Source organism: Castor canadensis, chromosome 2 (assembly GCF_047511655.1).
Source record: "Castor canadensis chromosome 2, mCasCan1.hap1v2, whole genome shotgun sequence".
NCBI lineage: Eukaryota > Metazoa > Chordata > Mammalia > Rodentia > Castoridae > Castor > Castor canadensis.
Window position 1 is genome coordinate 131,251,000 of NC_133387.1, and position 17,861 is coordinate 131,268,860.

Here is a 17,861-nt window from a genome sequence, read left to right on the forward strand (position 1 = left end):
TAAAAACCAAACACAGTTTTGGTCAGCTGGCAATATTAGAAAGACCTTTGCTCCTTCAAAGCATTATAGGTGATTTTTTGTTTGTTGTTTCTACATTTTCTACACTACTTTTTTTGTTTGTTTTTGTGGTATTGAACCCAGAGCCTCGTGCATGCTACACAAGCACTCTTCCACTGAGCTACCTCCCCAGCCTGGTACTGCTTTTGTAATTAGAAACCAAGTGAGCAGGAAAGCCCTTGCAAAATATGTGAAGTGCTCTGTAGCTTTCAACAGGCCTACAGCTACTCACCTTGATCCCTCAGGGTGGGGAGAGTCCCTAATTCCATGAGGAGTCTGATCCCTTAGCAGTGTCCCTTAGTGTGGACACACTTGCAAATGCAAGCCACAGATAGTATTTTAGTGGTCTCTGAAGCTTTGATGACATTTTAATTGGTCCCGTTTCAGGGCAACTTCTCAATCCGTACAGCCAAGATCCAGCAACACGTGTGCGAAACCATTATTCGCGTCTTTAAAAGACATGGTACGTCCTCTTCTAATGTCATTCCCTCTCATGGGGCTTTTATTGATCATCAGACCAGGAAGTAGTGAAGAGATCTGGCAGAGATGAACTAATGTGGGTTATAATACACAAGTGCATGGAAGCAACACTAGGACTCTCTCTGCATAGCTATCCTTATCTCAAACTAGGAAAAATGCTGTCTTTCTTATTATCCCTTATGTTTTGTCTTCAACAAAATTGGAGAACAAGAGGCCCAAACAGGTTCTGCCCAGAAGCGGTGGGGGGAAGGGTAGCCCAAACAATGTATACACATGTAAGTAAATGTAAAAATGTTTTAAAAAATAATAAAATAAACTAGCACACATTTAAAAAATAATAAAATTACAATTCAAAAAAAAAGTACTATTAGTAGATTTTAGTACAGCTATAGCAATGCAGTTCCAAGCAGTTGCCATCAGGTGAACTTTAAGCTTACTGTGTTGCTCAGCGTATTAAGAAGAAACTGATTGGGATATCCAAGCTTGCTGCCTACTACATTGACTACTTTGACACCCTAACCCTAGGTGAGCTCACCAGTTCAGAGAACTGAAGAAAGAGATGCTGATTCTCGCAGCCTCAGCAGTGGCTTATGCTCCTGGCTCATTGTGTTCATTTTAGGTTGCCTCCCAGGGAGAATTAGAAACTGGTAATCAGTCACTTTTTCTGATTTGGTGTAGGTGCTGTGCAGTTGTGCACCCCACTGCTGCTTCCCCGAAACAGGCAAATATACGAGCACAATGAAGCCGCCGTGTTCATGGACCACAGTGGGATGCTGGTGATGCTGCCTTTCGACCTTCGGGTGAGGCTGGGAGCACTATTCTGATGTCTGGGTGCCCTGTTTGCTCATGGGGTGGCATTTCTGTTACAAGATTGTGTCTACTGGATATCCGCACCCCCAAGCTTATATAAATGTCATCTTCAGGAAATGTATTCTTAAGGGATTATAAGGGTGAAAGCATTATTGAAGATTAGTAAATGCTTGACCCCAAATGCATCCCCAAGTGCAAGTGTCATGGCTATAGGAATCAGACCCCACATTGCTATCTCATGTCATAGCTGGCTGAGGAACATAGCAGGTTAGTCTTGCTAACTCAGATGAGTAAATGCAGGGTCTCTGCTGGAGGCCTTGAGCCTCAGCAGCTCCGATGTTGGCATCTGGAGTGACGCAGCTCTTGTCACAGCAAGTGCCTCTGCACCAAGTATTGCCCACTCGCGCTTTCTTGTGACCCCAGGGCCCCTCTCACAGAAGCAGTCTTTCCAGCCCTTCACTCACACAGCATTGGCTGCTCACAAGCCCATCTGTGGTGCTGTGTGACAAGAAGGAGGAAAATATGCAACATGTATGACAGGTAAAGATTAGTCCCTAACGTACAGACGGTACTTACAAAGAGACATGAGTGGTGGAGTGCATGCTTAGCATGTGTGAGGCCCTGGGTTCCAATCCTAGTACCAAAAATTTTAAAAAAGAGACAAGAGCAAATGCAGAGCTATCTTAACCTCCTCATCAGACTGGCAAGATGTTTAAAATGTCACCATTCATAGATGGCCAGGGTATGGGAACATAGATACTTTCCTATACTGCAGATGAGAATGTGAAGTGTCAAACCTTTTGAAAAGTAATCTGAAAGTCAATAAAATTTTTAAAAAATTCAACGTACATACTCTACTGTGTGAACTAGCAATCCCACTTTGAGGAATTTATTTTAAAACACATATATATACGTTAATATATGAATGTAAAAGGAAGTTTATTGCCATCTTGTTATGGCCAAAAAATGAAACCTGTTTGCATATTCATCAATGGGAAAATGGTTAAATAGTTTGCCATCAATACTATGGTTTCAAAAGAATTTTTATTTTTTAAAATTATTCATTTATTCACATGTGCATACATTGGGTCATTTCTCCCCCCCACCCCCCTACCCTACCCTCTCTCCCCCACCACCCCCTCAGTTCTAGGCAGGTCTTGTTCTGCCTTTATCACTAATTTTGTTGAAGAAAATACACAAGCCTAATAAGGAAGACAAAGCGTTTTTGCTAGTTGAGTTGAGGATGGCTATACAGAAATATTCCTAGCTTGCTTTTGTGTACATGTGTTATGACCCATGTTGATTCATCTCTAACTGATCTTTACCCTGGTTCCTGATCCCCTTCTCATGATAAGCTCTGTTGCTTTAAGGTTTCTGCATTAGTTCCTCTGGAGTGGGGACATCAAACGCTTTCATGTTTTGGGTTTTCTACCCATTCCTGTATCTCCCGTATGTGCTCTCCCCTTGTCATGTGATCCAAGTCCAACCACATTGCTGCATTTGCCCTAGATCTAAAGTCCGCATATGAGGGAGAACATATGATTTTTGATCTTCTGAGCCTGGCTGACCTTGCTCAGAATGATGTTCTCCAGTTCCATCCATTTACCTGCAAATCAAAAGAATTTTAATACCTCATTTTTGTTATACAGAAAGAGAAAAGTTAAAAAAAAAAACAACCCTGTGTGTAGCTGAGGTGTATTGTGTGCACCTTGTGCACTCGATGTGTGCAGGAGCAAGCACACCCTTGCGCGTGGACGAGTGACCATGCACACCACTTGTCTGCATCCCCAGAAAGTAAAGTGTCAAATCTACCTACTCCGGAAGGAGGAATGCAATGAGCGCATTTTGTTTTCTCTCTCTTTTTTAAAAATCTGTGCCATGTGACAAAAACAGGTTTTGCTTTTATGGCCTAAGAGGAAATTCCTTCCATATTCTTATTTTTTACTTTTTTGTGCTGGATATCAAACCCATGGCCTCATGCATGCTAAGCAAGTGCCCAACCACTGAGCTGTCACCCAAGCCCATCTTTCCATGCTCTTAGCTTCAGTTTTTGTTTTATAGTAAGTAAAGTAGTTTGTGAGTTTGGGGGGGTAGGTAAAGTAAATAAATAACATAATAGCTATTTGGCCTTTGTTAAAGAGTAGAAATACAAAAGTTACATAGTTATGCTCAAAACTGGTTTCTTACTCTCTTAAGTTTAAGAGACTTAAGTGCAGATTTTTGAACATTAACTTCCCTTCTGTGAGCTGATGTCACTGCAAAAAATAAAAGTGATTGTTCTTTGAGAATTTGATTGATGGAACATCAGAACTCTTGGGACAATCTGACAGTGGTTTTATTATTTGTGGGTGATTTTAAGAATTTCTTCTAAGAGGAGCTGGAAGAGTGGCTCAAGTGGTAGAGAACCTGTCTAGCAAGTGTGAAGCCCTGAATTCAATCCCCAGTACCACCAAAAATTTTAAAAATTTAAAAATTAAAAAAAAAAAACTTCTTAAAAAAAGCAGTCCTGGGGGTGTTGCTCAAGTGGTATGTCAGGCATGAGGACCTAAATTTTAAACCCCAGTACTGCCAAAAAAAAATTTTTTTCTTTAAGAAGTTGATAGGAAAATGAGGAAATTCCCTCTAAGAGAGAATACCTATTTTGATTATATTATTATAAGTGACATTTGTTTTAAAAATTCATAGGTAATAATTTTCATAGTTTTTTTTATTGTGCTGGGTGGGAGTACATTGTTGCATTTCTAAAAGTTCTTACATTATATCATAGTTGAATTCACCCCTCCATCATTCTCCTTTAGTCCTCCCCCCATAATTAGGCACAATAAAATATGGCAGCGTATATGCAACTAAAAGTGAATTTTTCTCAAACTTAAGAAATGCCTGTGACTGGGGGTTCTGGCAGTGGAGACTCCTGCTCACTGAAGCACTCAGAACATTTCAAGGCATCTCAGTGGTGCACAACTCTGTGCACAGGCCATCACATGTCGCTTAATGGTATAAATACATTCTGAAAAATGCATCCTTAAGTGATTTTGTCATTGCACTAACACAATAGAGGGTACTTGTAGAAACTAAGGTGGCTACCATTACGTCACTAGGCAATAAAATCTTATGGGACCACTGCTGTATAGGCGGTCCATCCTTGACCTAAAGATTGGACAATGCATGACTATTCTGAAAATCACTGAGTTGTACACTCTGCGAGGGTATGTGAGTTATATTTTAATAAAGGTGTTATTTTAAAAACTAAAAGAATGTAGTTGTCACATCTTAACATCAATCTTCAAAACTTTTTCAGGTGCCTTTTGCAAGATATGTGGCAAGAAATAATATACTGAATTTAAAACGGTAAGACACAGTAGGGTCTTCCTTCCATGTGGTAGATGTGAGAAAGGAACCAGGAGGGATGCTTTATCACCTGAGATCCTCACCTGGTAAAGAATTCTAGAATCCAAGTATGGAGCTCTGAGTATGGTCAGAGAGCCCAGCCCCAGGACTCCTTTCTCTCAGGTGACAAGGATGTCACTTCACCGGACATCCTGTCTAATTTAGAAGGAATGTACCTTGTAGGTAACTTGCAGTCTATTCTGTGCCTTCTATGTGTGCCCAGGCAACATAACTATTTTCACAAATGGTGGCTTGGGAAAAACACACACTTGGCGGCTCTTGATCACAGAAGGCCCCTTTTAAAATTTAATTGGAGGGAAAATAGCCATGATCTCTGTGTGCAAAGCTACCTCTGTGGTAATGAACAGAAACTGCCTGTAGAGAGAGCGTTAGCCCAGCGGGAAAGCTGAGCTCTGAACAGCTCAGTCACTTAGCCCTAGGGAGAGGGTTTCTATACAGTCAGCTGCCACAAGTATCACATACCCAGCCTTCATAATGGAGCAGAATTGTTGTTGCTGAGGCACCCTGCCTTATGGCTCCTTTTTCCAGAGGAAATCAAAGCTCTTTTTTGTGCTTTTATTCTACTCCAGGTAGGCAATTAACTGGTCAGTCCTAAGGTGTGGTTATCTCTGCATAGAAAGCTCTTAAGGTAAAATTGGTTTTGTCTGCAATTTCATCTCTATTTCAGACGTTAAAAAAATTAAGCCCCATATTTTAATAGTGCAATACTGAGAATTGGAAGCTAGCTCACAAGGTAACATTGCCCAGGGCTAATCTGTCTTCAAGCCTTTTTGATCATAACACTGATCTTTTTTTTCATCTTTATTTCTGTTATTGTGTTCAAAACTCCTCATACATATTTGTTTTCAATAAGCAATGACCTTTGCAATCTGGATTTTCCCCCAGATACTGCATAGAACGGGTATTCAGACCTCGAAAATTAGATCGATTTCATCCCAAAGAACTTCTGGAATGTGCATTTGATATCGTCACTTCTACCACCAACAGCTCTCTGCCCACTGCTGAAACCATCTACACCATCTATGAAGTCATCCAAGAGTTTGCAGCACTCCAGGTTCTGTCCATGCTCTAACGTTCACAATCAACTGCGAGTGTCCTTGGCTAAGTGTGGTGGGGACGTCCACAGCAGCCACAGACCTGATTCTCGGTTTGTGCTGGCAGTGAACCATGGCTTTCCACGGCAGCTGGGAAGAGTCTGATGATGTCGACTTTCAGGCTCATCTAGCCTCTCACCTCTCCCTCAATAGGGACCAGTTGACAATGCCAGGGGACCAGTATTGCCAAACTCAAGAAATCAGCTTCCTATGATGCTTCTAGCATGTTCATACCTGGTCAGAACCCTTGGTGGCTCCCTCTTACATCTGATATCTTAGCTCCCCAGGTTTCTTTTCACCATGTTCACCTAGTTACCTCACCAGTGGATATACTGCTGCCAGCTCTCTTCAGACCTCCCCTCCACTGTCATTCCCACCACTGTCAGCCATGGCTGTTTCCTTATCTAGACAGTCTTCTTCTCCCAGCCGTGGTTTGGACTCTGTCTCCCAGGAAACCAATTGCCCTGTCATGGGTTGGTTGACTGGCCACCTTTTCTTCTCTACCCTCACAACTCTTGACACATGTTGTTTTTCCAAGCACAGTGTGTGTTTGTTCAGGGCAGAGCCCTGTACCCCACTCCCTGGCTCAGCACCCTGCTCACTGCCCTGAATGCTCATTGACTAGCTCATAGAGACAAAAGTAACAACCCTCACCAGCCTGGGCTCCTAAGCCAGTTCCTACAGGACTAGATCTCCCCTTTGACACTCAAGTGAACTCACTCAGACTCTTAAACAAAGCTGAAGACCAGCCAGAGTATTTTTGATGCATATAATAAAAGTATTATATTTTACTACAACAACAATATAAAGATGATATATATAAAAGCAGTATGTGTATATATTTTGCAGTATGCTAAAATGCAATCCTTCCATGGTGTTAGAATGACAAATTCATGGTAAGATTCCAGATTTGCTCCTGTTGCTATATTACCTTTATTATGAAAATGGCAATAACTTTTCTCTGCATTCCAGGAAAGAAGCTACAGTGTTTACTTGAACCACACAATGTTATTGAAAGCAGTGCTCCTACACTGTGGGATCCCAGAAGATAAACTTGGCCAAGTGTATGTTATTCTGTGTGATGCAGTGGTAAGCTTCTAATTACATTGACTTGACGCTCAAGGGTAATAATAGTCCATGATTATTTTCTTACTGATGCAACCATAAACATAATTAGGACTTTTATCTCCTTCCTTCGTTGCTCTGTGATAAAAGATCCACTTGAGCTGGGCACTGGTGGCTCACGCCTATAATCCTAGCTACTCAGGAGGCAGCTATCAGGAGGGTCTCGATTTGAAGCCAGCCTGAGCAAATAATACTCGTGACCCTATCTCAAAAAATCCATCACAAAAAAGGGCTGGTGGAGTGGCTCAAGGTGTAGGCCCTGAGTTCAATCCCCAGTACTACAAAAAATAAATTAATAAATAAACTGATTGGCTTTTATTGTATCAACCACTAACAAGGATTTTTTAAAATTTTATTAGCATATAAAGGGTAACTTCCAATTTTAAAAGATGAAATTGTTGGGACTAGTAGAGTGGCTCAGGTGACAGAGCACCTGCCTAGCAAGTGTGGAGCCCTGAGTTCAATCCCCCAAACTGCAAAAATAAAATAAAATATGAAGTTGTCTTATTTACTGTGTAAGATAATAAAGTTCTTCACTAACCTACTCCTTGAGATAAGAAATGACGAAGTAATTGGTCCTGGTATTTGTCAATAATCATTTAAAAATAGTTAACCTTTATCGAGCACCTGTCTACAAGCCAGGTTTGTTCTGAGCTCTTTATGTGGATTATATCATGCCATCCTCACAACAGTGCTGCTATTGCCTTGCTGAATGGCGCCCAAGAGAGGAAGTCTTGGTATTGGGAGTGAAAACAGATGCTGTGCGCTCAGTTCTCCCAAGCTGCCTGTGCTGATTAGTATTGTCACTTTATGTAGATTGACATTGAGTTGGGGAGAGTGACTTAGACCACTCCTTCCTGTGGGACCAGGGCTGCCCCACCTCCAGCACCACATGGAATTCCCTACTTTATACTGTGTGTGCATCCGTTGAGCCTGGAGGGAAATCATTGAAAAAAATACATGGTATTTTATAGTGCTGGCATGTGGGTGAATTTTTTCCTAAGTGCTTCTCATTGTAAATTCTGTTTTTGTAATAAATAACAGGCATCTAGGAGATTCAGTAAGTAACAAAGCCAGACAGTCTGTAATTAAGCCAGAATGAATAATGGAAGTCCATAATTTGTTATTGTTTTTTACACACCAGAAGTTTTGGCTAGCTTTTCTTACATCTGGCAGATGCACATCAAGGGCTCAGATTGTACTACTTTTCTTAGTGTTTTTTTCCTCTCCCCAAAGTGCTGCTGCTGCTTGACAGTGCCAGAGACAGTACAATGAGTGCCACCTGGACACTGATGGAAGCCTAGGGATTGGGCAGAAGAGCTACAGCTCACACTCACTCATGTCCCACAGCCACAGCCCATGTGCCAGTGTGGGGTGAAATGCTCAGACCCCAGCTTCAATTAGGGGAATACAGGACAGAATGACTCCTTCCCCTCCCAAACAGAAATGCCCTAGGAAAGCATACCTACCGAAAAGATGATTGAAATAGATAGATAGATAGATAGATAGATAGATAGATAGATAGATAGATAGATACTGACATCGATATTCAGCAAATATAACTTTCCCCTTTGTGATTCTTTTACATCAGGGTCTTTCACATTTTTGTTTTGTTTGGTGATACTGGGATTTGAACTCAGGGCCTCACGCTTGATAAGAAGGCACTCTACCACTTGAGCCACTCCACTAGCCCACGTTTTTCACATTTTAAAGTAATGTTAGTAATGGTTTTAGATGAATAGGGGAGTTCTTTTTTATAGAATTAAATCTATCCTTTACAATTAGGAACAGCTTGTCCAAAAGGAAGGATATAATTGTCAGAATCAGCTTGGAAGCTGTATCTTGTTCAAGGCCATATCTACTGTCTCTCACTGTTCCCTTTCTCTTCTGCACCAGACAGAGAAGCTGACGAGGAGAGAAGTGGAAGCTAAATTTTGTAATCTGTCTTTGTCTTCTAATAGTGTAAGTACCTTCTAATGGCATTATTATGGCTCTGTAATTTCACAATACCAGAAAATGTCACCAAAGTCTTGCAACAGTGAGGTAGCAGCACTTCCCTGCCACTGGCAGACACAGTTTTTCCCTTGAGTGTCGGGTACCATGGCAACCTCTGGGGTTAGAGGAAAGAAACTAATGCTGTGATTAAAGAATGTCTCTCCTTGCATCTTCTTGATGTGCTGTAACTATCTGCTCTTTCTTGATCACCAGCTCCTTTCTTATTCGGGTGTGTGTGTGTGTGTGTGTGTGTTCTTTTCATTTTGGGTTTTGGTTTTTTTTTATACAGGGTCTTGCTATGTAGCCCAGGATGACCTCACACTCTCAATCCTCCTGCCTCAGCCTCCCAAACATTGGAATCACAGGTGTGCTCCACCACAGCTGGCTACCAGATCCTTTCTATCTACCCCTTCTTCCTTTCTATCTACCCCTTCTGCAGCCTGTGCTCAGTAGAGACTCCTGCTGAGCAGATCTAGCACCAAGTTGTCCTCTTCTGAAGTGGATCATGTGTGACCAGAAGGAGGCACAGAGCTCTGCAAGCCCATCTAGGTTCTCTGCCCTACCCTGGCCTTCTAACTCCTCAGAGTTGATTTAAGCTCTTGCCTTCCTGGAAAATGTTCTACTCCTAAAATCTTCTATTTAATCCCATGGCAATAAGGAAAATCTTACAGGTAAACAGGTTGTCTGTATTCTTCTACAGGCATTGATTAACACAGATCTTTGGCACACTGATGCACACTTAACTGAGTGGCTGACCACAGAAGACAAAAGGTTTTTGTGCATTTTCCTGAATATTTATATAAGAAAAGATTTTTTAAACAACTTTCTAGTTCCTATCTGACACTCCGTTACATGACCCTGAGCTGATCAGCAAAATTCATATGTGGACGGGGCTGAAATATGATTGTTCACAGCCCAGGCAGAGCCATTCAGTCCTTTGGGTGCCTCCTGTGTGGCAGGCACAGTGCCAAGGACATAAGAGGAGCAAGCAGAAGAGTCCACAAACTGCACCCAACTTTCTTTATTTTTGGTAATGGAGATTGAACCAGGACCTTGTACATGGTACACAAACCTGCTACCACTTGAGCTACACCCCTTTTGTTTGTGTTTTGTTTTTGAGACAGGCTCTCCCCAGCTTTGCCTGGGCTGGCCTCAAACTCAAAATCCTGCCTCCACCTCCTGAGTAGCTGGGATTACACACATGAAGCACCACGCTCAGCCCTGCATTCAACTTCTTATTCACATTGGCCTTACAAAAGCCATGAGTGGCTATGCATGGCATGTATCTGCCCTCATTCTTTTAAAATGACTTTCACAGGGTATGCATAAATCACAGTTGAAGAAGTCCCCACCAACAGGTAGGGAAGGTAAACCAGATGCATAACATGAGGACTTTGGAAAATCAAGCCAGATTAAGCCTTAAATATCTAATCTTGGAGGACATATTAGTGATATGTAAAGTGACCCAATAGCTTAATGTTCAAGTGTGAATAACCATATGCACAAAGCACACTTGTATGTACAGAAGTGCACTAAGAATCTGGTCAGAATATATCCAGTTCAGTTATGCTGTACCCAAAACAGTCTTTTTCTGTGCTGGGGATCAAACTCAGGCCTCAAAGCATTGAGTAATGTCAATGCTGGTACATCACCAGCCCTAGAAAAAAAAGCTTTTAAATCAAAGACTTATGATTTTATATTTATCTTAATATATTAAACAGATTAGAGATTTTAACACTCTTTGACTTTCTTCAAAATAACAGTGATCTATGATTGACTGATTATGGTAAGCCAAGTGTTCATGCAGCTACTAGTAGTCATGGGCCAGTGTATAGATGAGCCAGGTTCTGCCTACATTCTTAAAATAGCTGTAATCTTGCATTTTAGTAATTTCCAGGCTAGCTCCTGGGTGTTTTCTCTCACCATTTGTCTATAGTTAGTTCTTCTTCCTCCTGCCATGTGCCAGGGACTTTGTGTGGCCCACAGCTAGCTCATCCCTAACCTTGCCCTCTTCCTGGGCAAGACAGGAGGTCAGGGGGTCAGTCTGGGTCTGGCATCCAGGCAAAAGAATCGGGAGGCTGCCTGAAGGGGGTGACCTCTCAAGGCTCCAAGGAGGAGGGGAGGGGAATTCTGGCTAATTCTGTGAGTGTTAGAACAAATCAGGTCTTACCTTCCTGTCCCCCATTTGCCTGTAGTAATGGGAATGAGAGCAAGAAGGGTGAAGGGAGCAATACGGGCCTGAGGATACATGATGCAGGCTCTGCTAGTGCCAGGCTCTCTGGCTGGTCAGCAGTACCTGTAAGTGTATGAGTAAAAGGGGACTGAACGTGTCTAAAGCATTTCTGCAAGATGCTTTAGGGTTTGGGAGCAAGGCTGTTCCTTTAGGATTGCAGCAAAGGCTAAAATTCACTTTGACTGCAAAATCCTTCTTCCTGAGGGTGCACATGCTCTGTGAAGCATCATGCACAGTGTCCCCCGCCGCAGACAGGCTGCTGACTATGCTGCTTTGTTTTCCAGCTGTGTCGACTGTACAAGTTCATCGAGCAGAAGGGAGATCTGCAAGACCTAATGCCAACAATAAATTCATTAATAAAACAGAAAACGGGTGTTGCCCAGCTAGTGAAGTATGGCTTAAAAGACCTGGAGGAAGTTGTTGGGCTATTGAAGAAACTGGGCATAAAATTACAGGTTTGGAAGCTGTTTGACTCTGGCAGGATGGGTGTATAGTGTTCATAGCAGCTCCTGAAGGAAATGGGCTTCATTTCCTTACACTGGCAAGAGTTGTATTCTTTCAGAAAAACTCTGCTTTCCACATTTTGGAGCATTTGCTACCTAGTCATAATTTTTGTTTCAGTCAAGATTCCTTTGCAAGCATTGTGGTTCCTGTGCTGCAGCAATTCTGACCGTGCAAGCCTAGAAAGCCAGTTATTCTCAAAGAAAGCCATGTTTCTCTCACTTGGCAAGCTGTAAGCCAGACTTCATGCCAGATCTTGCAAAATATCTTGTTTATGCTGAATGGGTTGTTATGGTGCCACTAGTGGAAAACAGCATTTCCATCGTGCCAGTCCACCATCCACATCTCCAGCCTTCAACTCCACAGGTCCTGATCAACTTGGGCTTGGTCTACAAGGTGCAGCAGCACAGCGGGATCATCTTCCAGTTTGTGGCATTCATCAGACGGAGGCAGAGGGCTGTGCCGGAAATCCTTGCAGCCGGCGGCAGATATGACCTGCTGGTAAGGCTTGCTTACTGGTATCTGCTTAATTTTATTATGAAAATTTTCAAACCTATGCAAAAAGTTGAACCAATGAATACCTCTATGTCACTATCTAGTACTATAAATGTAATGTGAACCTGTTTGTAACTTTTTTAACTTTTAAAAAAAAAAAAATGAGAGGTTGCAGGAAGTGGCAAAGATGGTCCAGAGTACCCTTTACCCAGTTCTCTCCAGTGGTTGTGCCTTGCAGAGCTGTAATAAGATACCAGCAGCAGGGCTGGCCTCGGTCTATTGGAGGTATATAGTTCTGTGCCGTCTTATCATGTGTGGATTCCCACAACAACCAAGACAGAGCTCTTCCTTTACCCGAGATCTGTCCTCATCATTTATCAGTGCAAATGAAGGACAAAGCCCAGCTCCCCATCCCCAAACCCCTCTAGTTACCCTGTTTCCTCTGGATACATTGAGGTCCACATCAACCAGTGGTAAACTTTTTGCATTGTCAAACAATTTAGAGAACTCAGGAGAGAGAAATTCTGTTGTGTTTGCCTCAAATTTCTGGTTTCTGATAAGAAAGCCACTGCTATTTGAATTACTTTTTCCCCAGAGGAAAGACCTTTCTCACCTGATGCTTTCCAGATTTTTTTTTTTTTGTCTTGAGTTTGAAATTACATTATAATGTGTCTTAGCATGAATTTCTTTGAATTTATCCTGCTTGGGGTTTTCTTAGCTTCTTTCTTAAATCCATAGATTTATGTCGTTTGGCAGTCTAGGAAATTTTTCAATCATTCTTCCTTTGGACTTTTTTTTTCTACTTTCACTCTATTTCCTCACCTTCTAGGACTTACGGAGCACAGAATTAGATATTTTGTTGTGTCCTAGAAGTTCTGACATATTTTGCTTCATAGTCTCTTTTTTCCTCTGTTGTTCAGATCGAATGATTTCTGGTGTTGTCTCTCAATTTCATTGATTCTTTTCCTCTTTGTCTCCATTTTGCTTTTGAGCCCATCCAGTGAAGTACTTGTATCTTCCATTTCTTTACTGAGACATTCAATTTTTTTTATTTGTTGTAAGCCTATTCAGAATGTTTATTGAGACTTTTTATGAGAGATGCTTTAAAATTCTTGACAGATAAATCTGACATCCGTGTGATCTTGCTGTTGTTATGCATCGAATGTTCTTCTCGTTCAGTTTGTGATCTTCTGGGTTCTTGGTATGATGCATACTTTTCGGTTGTATCCTGAACATTTGAAGTTTCATGTTCCATAAGTATGGAGTTCATTTAGGTCTCTGCTTTAGTGAGCCTCTTCTGAGGCTGCAGGATGCTACTGTGGTACTGTCAGATATGGGGGAAGATCCTAGCTGCTCACTCAGCCCCCTCCAACACCAGGATGGAAGGCTCACCAGAACACTGCTTCCGGTGAGCCTTGCCTGATATTGTGGTGGGGTGGAAAGTTGGTGGAAAGCCTTGTATCTGTTAGAACTAAAAATTCCAGCTTCCTGCTCAGCTTCCTTCCATCAGCATCCTGGAGTCGGGGTGCTTTGTAGCTGCTATGGCGAGGGTAGCAGTCCAGGATCCTGGGGACCTTGCCTCCACTGACACAGTTGGGGGAAGGTGGTGGCCATTACCCCAATCAGAGGTGAAAGTTCTGGCTCCCCACTCAGCCTTCTCTGAGACCCCCTTCCAGGGCTTGGTGGAAGGAGCTCATTACACAGAGAGGGTCAATGTCTGTGCTGCCCACTCAGCTTTTTTCCATGATATTTGGCTGGAGCAGGCAGTGTCATCTAAACTTTTTCTGACTTACTGGGTGATTCCTTTTTTGACCTTTGGCCCAGAGAGAACAGGTTTTCATAGTTTTACTATATTTTTTAATTTGTGTACATTCATAATATGAGGGGGTTCATTGTGATAATTCTACACAACTTGATCCAGTACCGACAAATGTAATTTTTAATTACCTAGTAACATTAAGTAAATAGAAAAGACAAGGGGTATTAATTATAATAATGTCTTTTATTTAGCTAGTAGATCTAAAGTATTATTTCAGCAGGCACTCATGCCTCTAAAAATTAATGAGCTATTTTATGTTTGTTTTTACTCTGAGTCTTTGCAACCAGTTTGTACACATGAAGTATACAGTACATGTCAGTTCTCAAGCACTCAGTAGCCACATGTAATAGCTGCTGTGTTGAATCATGCAGATCTAGATGCAACATTTGTTAATATGTTCCTAAATTTGCATGTGTGCTCAGTTCTCTCTTCACACATGCACGTGCATGTGTGCACGCACACGCTTCCTTTTGTCAAGCCCTGTGAGGATAAAGTGCTGATAGAGGGCCTTCCCTGTAATCTCAGTGTCTCTTCCACTTCATAACCAGAACTGTTGGTCTCTCCACAGATCTCCCAGTTTAGAGGCCCTCAGGCCCTTGGGCCCATGCCCACTGCCATTGGTGTCAGCATAGCCATAGACAAGATATTTGCTGCTGTCCTCAACATGGAAGAACCTGTAAGTCCAGCTTTGCCTTCCTACAAGTGTTATGTGCCCTTTGTAGTTAAGTGGAAGGAGGAAGCTTGGTTTCTCCTACTGTACTGTCACATACCCCGTAAGCAGTGCTGCAGCTCCAGACACCAGCTGAGTGTCCTCCAACTCAATTCAGCTACTTCTCCCACTTACCTGGGTCAGATCCCACAGGTTGAGGGCTCAGCCCCCCACCACCTCCATTTTCCATGCCAGCTGCAAGTTCTAGTTTTTCCTGTGCTTCTGATTGACCAGCTACAAATCAGGATTCTCATAACCTTCTCCTTGGGTTTCGTTAATTTGTGACAGCAGTTCACAGAACTTTGTCGGTACACCCTCAAGTAAACTCAACAGGTTCAGCTATTTGGAAGCTCTCTGACCCTGGCTTTCCAGGTTTTTATGGTGGCTTCATTATGTAGCATGACTGAATCAATCCTTGGCCATTGGTGATCAACTTAACCGTCAGCCCCTTTCCGCCTCCTCAGAGGTTGGGGGTACAACTGTAGTCCCCACCCTCGAATCCTGCCTTGGTCTTTCCAGTGGTTGGTCATCTCATCAGCATAGAAGAAGACACATCACTTTGAAGATTCCAGGGATTTCAGGAAATCTGTGCTAGGAAATGAGGACAAGGATCCATATCTGCTTTACAGATGTGGCAGCTATAGTCTGTGTCATGACCTTTCACATGGCCAGTGGGTATCAGTCCTTGCTTCTGCATCCTTGTCCTCTGCTCTCTGGCTGGTGACCTTCCACAATTCAGTCTTCCCCTCCTACCCTCATTTTCCATACCCGTAACACACTTGTAGAGGTCAGACAGTCTCTAGTTAACAGACCCTTGTCAAACCCTTGTTCAGAAATCCTGCTCTCGTCTACAAAGCTAGAAATGGTTCTTTTCCCTTTTGTTTCAGGAAAGATTCATTTTCTCAGAAGGGAAAAATATCCTTCTGATGGCTCAGAGTAGTTGAAATAATTTCTGTCTTAAAAAGTGAATATTTGACTATGGTTTTGTTGTTGGATTTTTGTTTTGATTTGGTTTTTTGCAATGTCATTTTAAAAGGAAAGTTTTCCACATACCGTGTCAGCTATACAAGATACTAAGAGTGCCCTTGTGCCCATTAGCACCATCTCCTGTCCTGGTGCTGGTCTCATATCCACACCTGCTGGTCACCCAACAGTGTAATTGCTCTTTTTCTGATCCAGGTTACAATAAGCTCCTGTGACCTCCTGGTTGTCAGTGTTGGCCAGATGTCCATGTCCAGGGCCATCAACCTAACCCAGAAACTCTGGACAGCGGGAATCACAGCAGAAATCTTGTACGACTGTTCACAGGTAATGAGATAGAAAACTCCTGTGAACAAAGTGCAAATAGGGCTCCATGACAAATTGTCCTCTGTACTGTGGATTCTCTCAAACTCTGCTTAGCTCAGTGGTCAGAGCTGCTTCCTGTATCAGTTTCTGATTGCTGTAGTAACAAATTACCACAAACTTTAGTGTCTTAAAACAGCATGTCTGTTATTTTACATTCCTGAAAGTCAGAATTCTGAAGTCATTTTCACTGGGTTAAAATCAAGGTGTTGGCGGGGCTTGTTCCTTCTGGAGACTCTGGGGGAGGATCTGTTTCCTTACCTTTCCCAACTCCTAGGGGTCTCCTGCCCTCCATGGTTCACAGCCCCTTTTTCCCTTTAAAATCAGCAGTATGGCATCTTTGTCCCTTTATAAGCTAGACTTTTGTCCTTACATCTTCTAACTCTGCCTCTTATGTGAACTCTTACAATGGCCCTGGGCCTGTACCAGTGACCCAGGGTCATCATTCTAGGTTCTTGGGATTAGGACAAGGACATCTTTGCAGGGCCATGTTCCACCTACCACACTTCCAAAGGCATTCTGGCTTTAGTGTGTCTGTGACTTTGTATCTTCAGACCTCCCCTGGCAGGCAGGCCTGACACCTGTCCTTCACAATTAGGGAGGGAGGATTTAGATGACTCACCTGGGCTGTCATAGCAGCTCACACAAGGGTTGTGTTCCCAGGAGATCATCAGAATGTTCACACGCTTATCCACACTGAAGGTGCTCCAGGGCATGGCAGTAACCAGCAGCACAGGTGTGCTGCCTCTCCCTGCTCTAGCCACTTCACCAAGAACCTTCTGCAGCTGTTGGCTGTTATATAAAAATTCATGTGTTGTATAATTCTTGGCCGTTTCTGTTAAGCCTTGAAGCCTTGAAACCAGTGAAAACTTATTAGTATTCTGGGCACCAGTGGCTCACCTCTGTAATCCTAACTACTTGGGAGACTGAAATCTGGAAGATCATGGTTCAAGGCTGGGGCAGATAGTTTGGGAGACCCCATCTCTAAAATAACTGGAGCAAAATGGACTGGAGGTATGGCTCAAGTGGTAGAGCACCTGCTTTGCAAGTGCAAAGCCCTGAGTTCAAACTTCAGTCCTACCAACAAAAAAGAAAAAAGAGAATCTATTACTGTATCCTCCACATGCATTGTTCATGCCCCTAGAACAGTCACAAAAGTAAACAGGTGGTGTTCTTTGAGTTCTGTGCTCTTGTTTAATATCCCCTGAAATCAGCACATTTAGTAATTCACTTTGAGAATACAATTAAAAATGACATTTTTGCTCTCTTTAATTACTTGAAGAGGCTCCAGGTGCTCTGCATTTAATTGATAACTGGCATTTATTTGTTTCAGTCCCAAGAGGAATTACAAGAGTACTGCAGACATCATGAAATCAACTATGTGGCCCTGGTCTCAGATAAAGAAGGAAGCCACGTCAAGGTAAAGACCGCAGAGAATGTTTCATGGCTCACCGCAGATTTCCCAAGCTTTGTATTATCTGCAGAGCACCTGCTTTGCCAACAAGGCCCGGGGTGGGAACCCATAACTTCACTTCTGCCACTGAACAGCTGGGCTTCTTCCTGAAGAAAGGAATAAAACAAGGAAGAATCTAGCTGCACACTTTTCTTAGAGCTTTAAAACAAAACCAAACCTGGGCCGTAGTGTTTGTGCTTCTTTTCTCCCTTGTTCTCTTTCTCCACCTAAAAAAATAAGAATAATAAGTAGAGCTATTCCTGCTGACTGGCATATCTTTTGGCTGCTTCCTAACCAATTTTACTTTGTTGTCATCAACTAAAAATGTTCAGAAACAT

At 42.5% G+C, this 17,861-nt stretch overlaps 1 protein-coding gene across 15 annotated transcripts in view; it reads left to right on the top strand.

Annotated features, from left to right (window-relative positions):
• The window catches only part of Eif2ak4 (eukaryotic translation initiation factor 2 alpha kinase 4), a 97,970-nt gene that overhangs the window by 58,694 nt on the left and 21,415 nt on the right, over window positions 1–17,861 (top strand). For 14 of the 15 annotated variants that reach the window (XR_012445405.1, XR_012445404.1, XR_012445406.1 and 11 more), the window contains 11 exons: window positions 445–520; window positions 1,216–1,337; window positions 4,646–4,695; window positions 5,641–5,809; window positions 6,822–6,938; window positions 8,871–8,936; window positions 11,487–11,657; window positions 12,070–12,204; window positions 14,586–14,693; window positions 15,906–16,034; window positions 17,404–17,490. Coding sequence is in view for 12 of the 15 variants with exons in the window: in XM_074065641.1 (XP_073921742.1) it covers window positions 445–520; window positions 1,216–1,337; window positions 4,646–4,695; window positions 5,641–5,809; window positions 6,822–6,938; window positions 8,871–8,936; window positions 11,487–11,657; window positions 12,070–12,204; window positions 14,586–14,693; window positions 15,906–16,034; window positions 17,404–17,490 (1,230 nt within the window). In the remaining 3 variants the exon portion in view is untranslated. The remainder of the gene's footprint in view (window positions 1–444; window positions 521–1,215; window positions 1,338–4,645; window positions 4,696–5,640; window positions 5,810–6,821; window positions 6,939–8,870; window positions 8,937–11,486; window positions 11,658–12,069; window positions 12,205–14,585; window positions 14,694–15,905; window positions 16,035–17,403; window positions 17,491–17,861) is intronic. The other variant, XM_074065643.1, reaches the window with a different exon arrangement.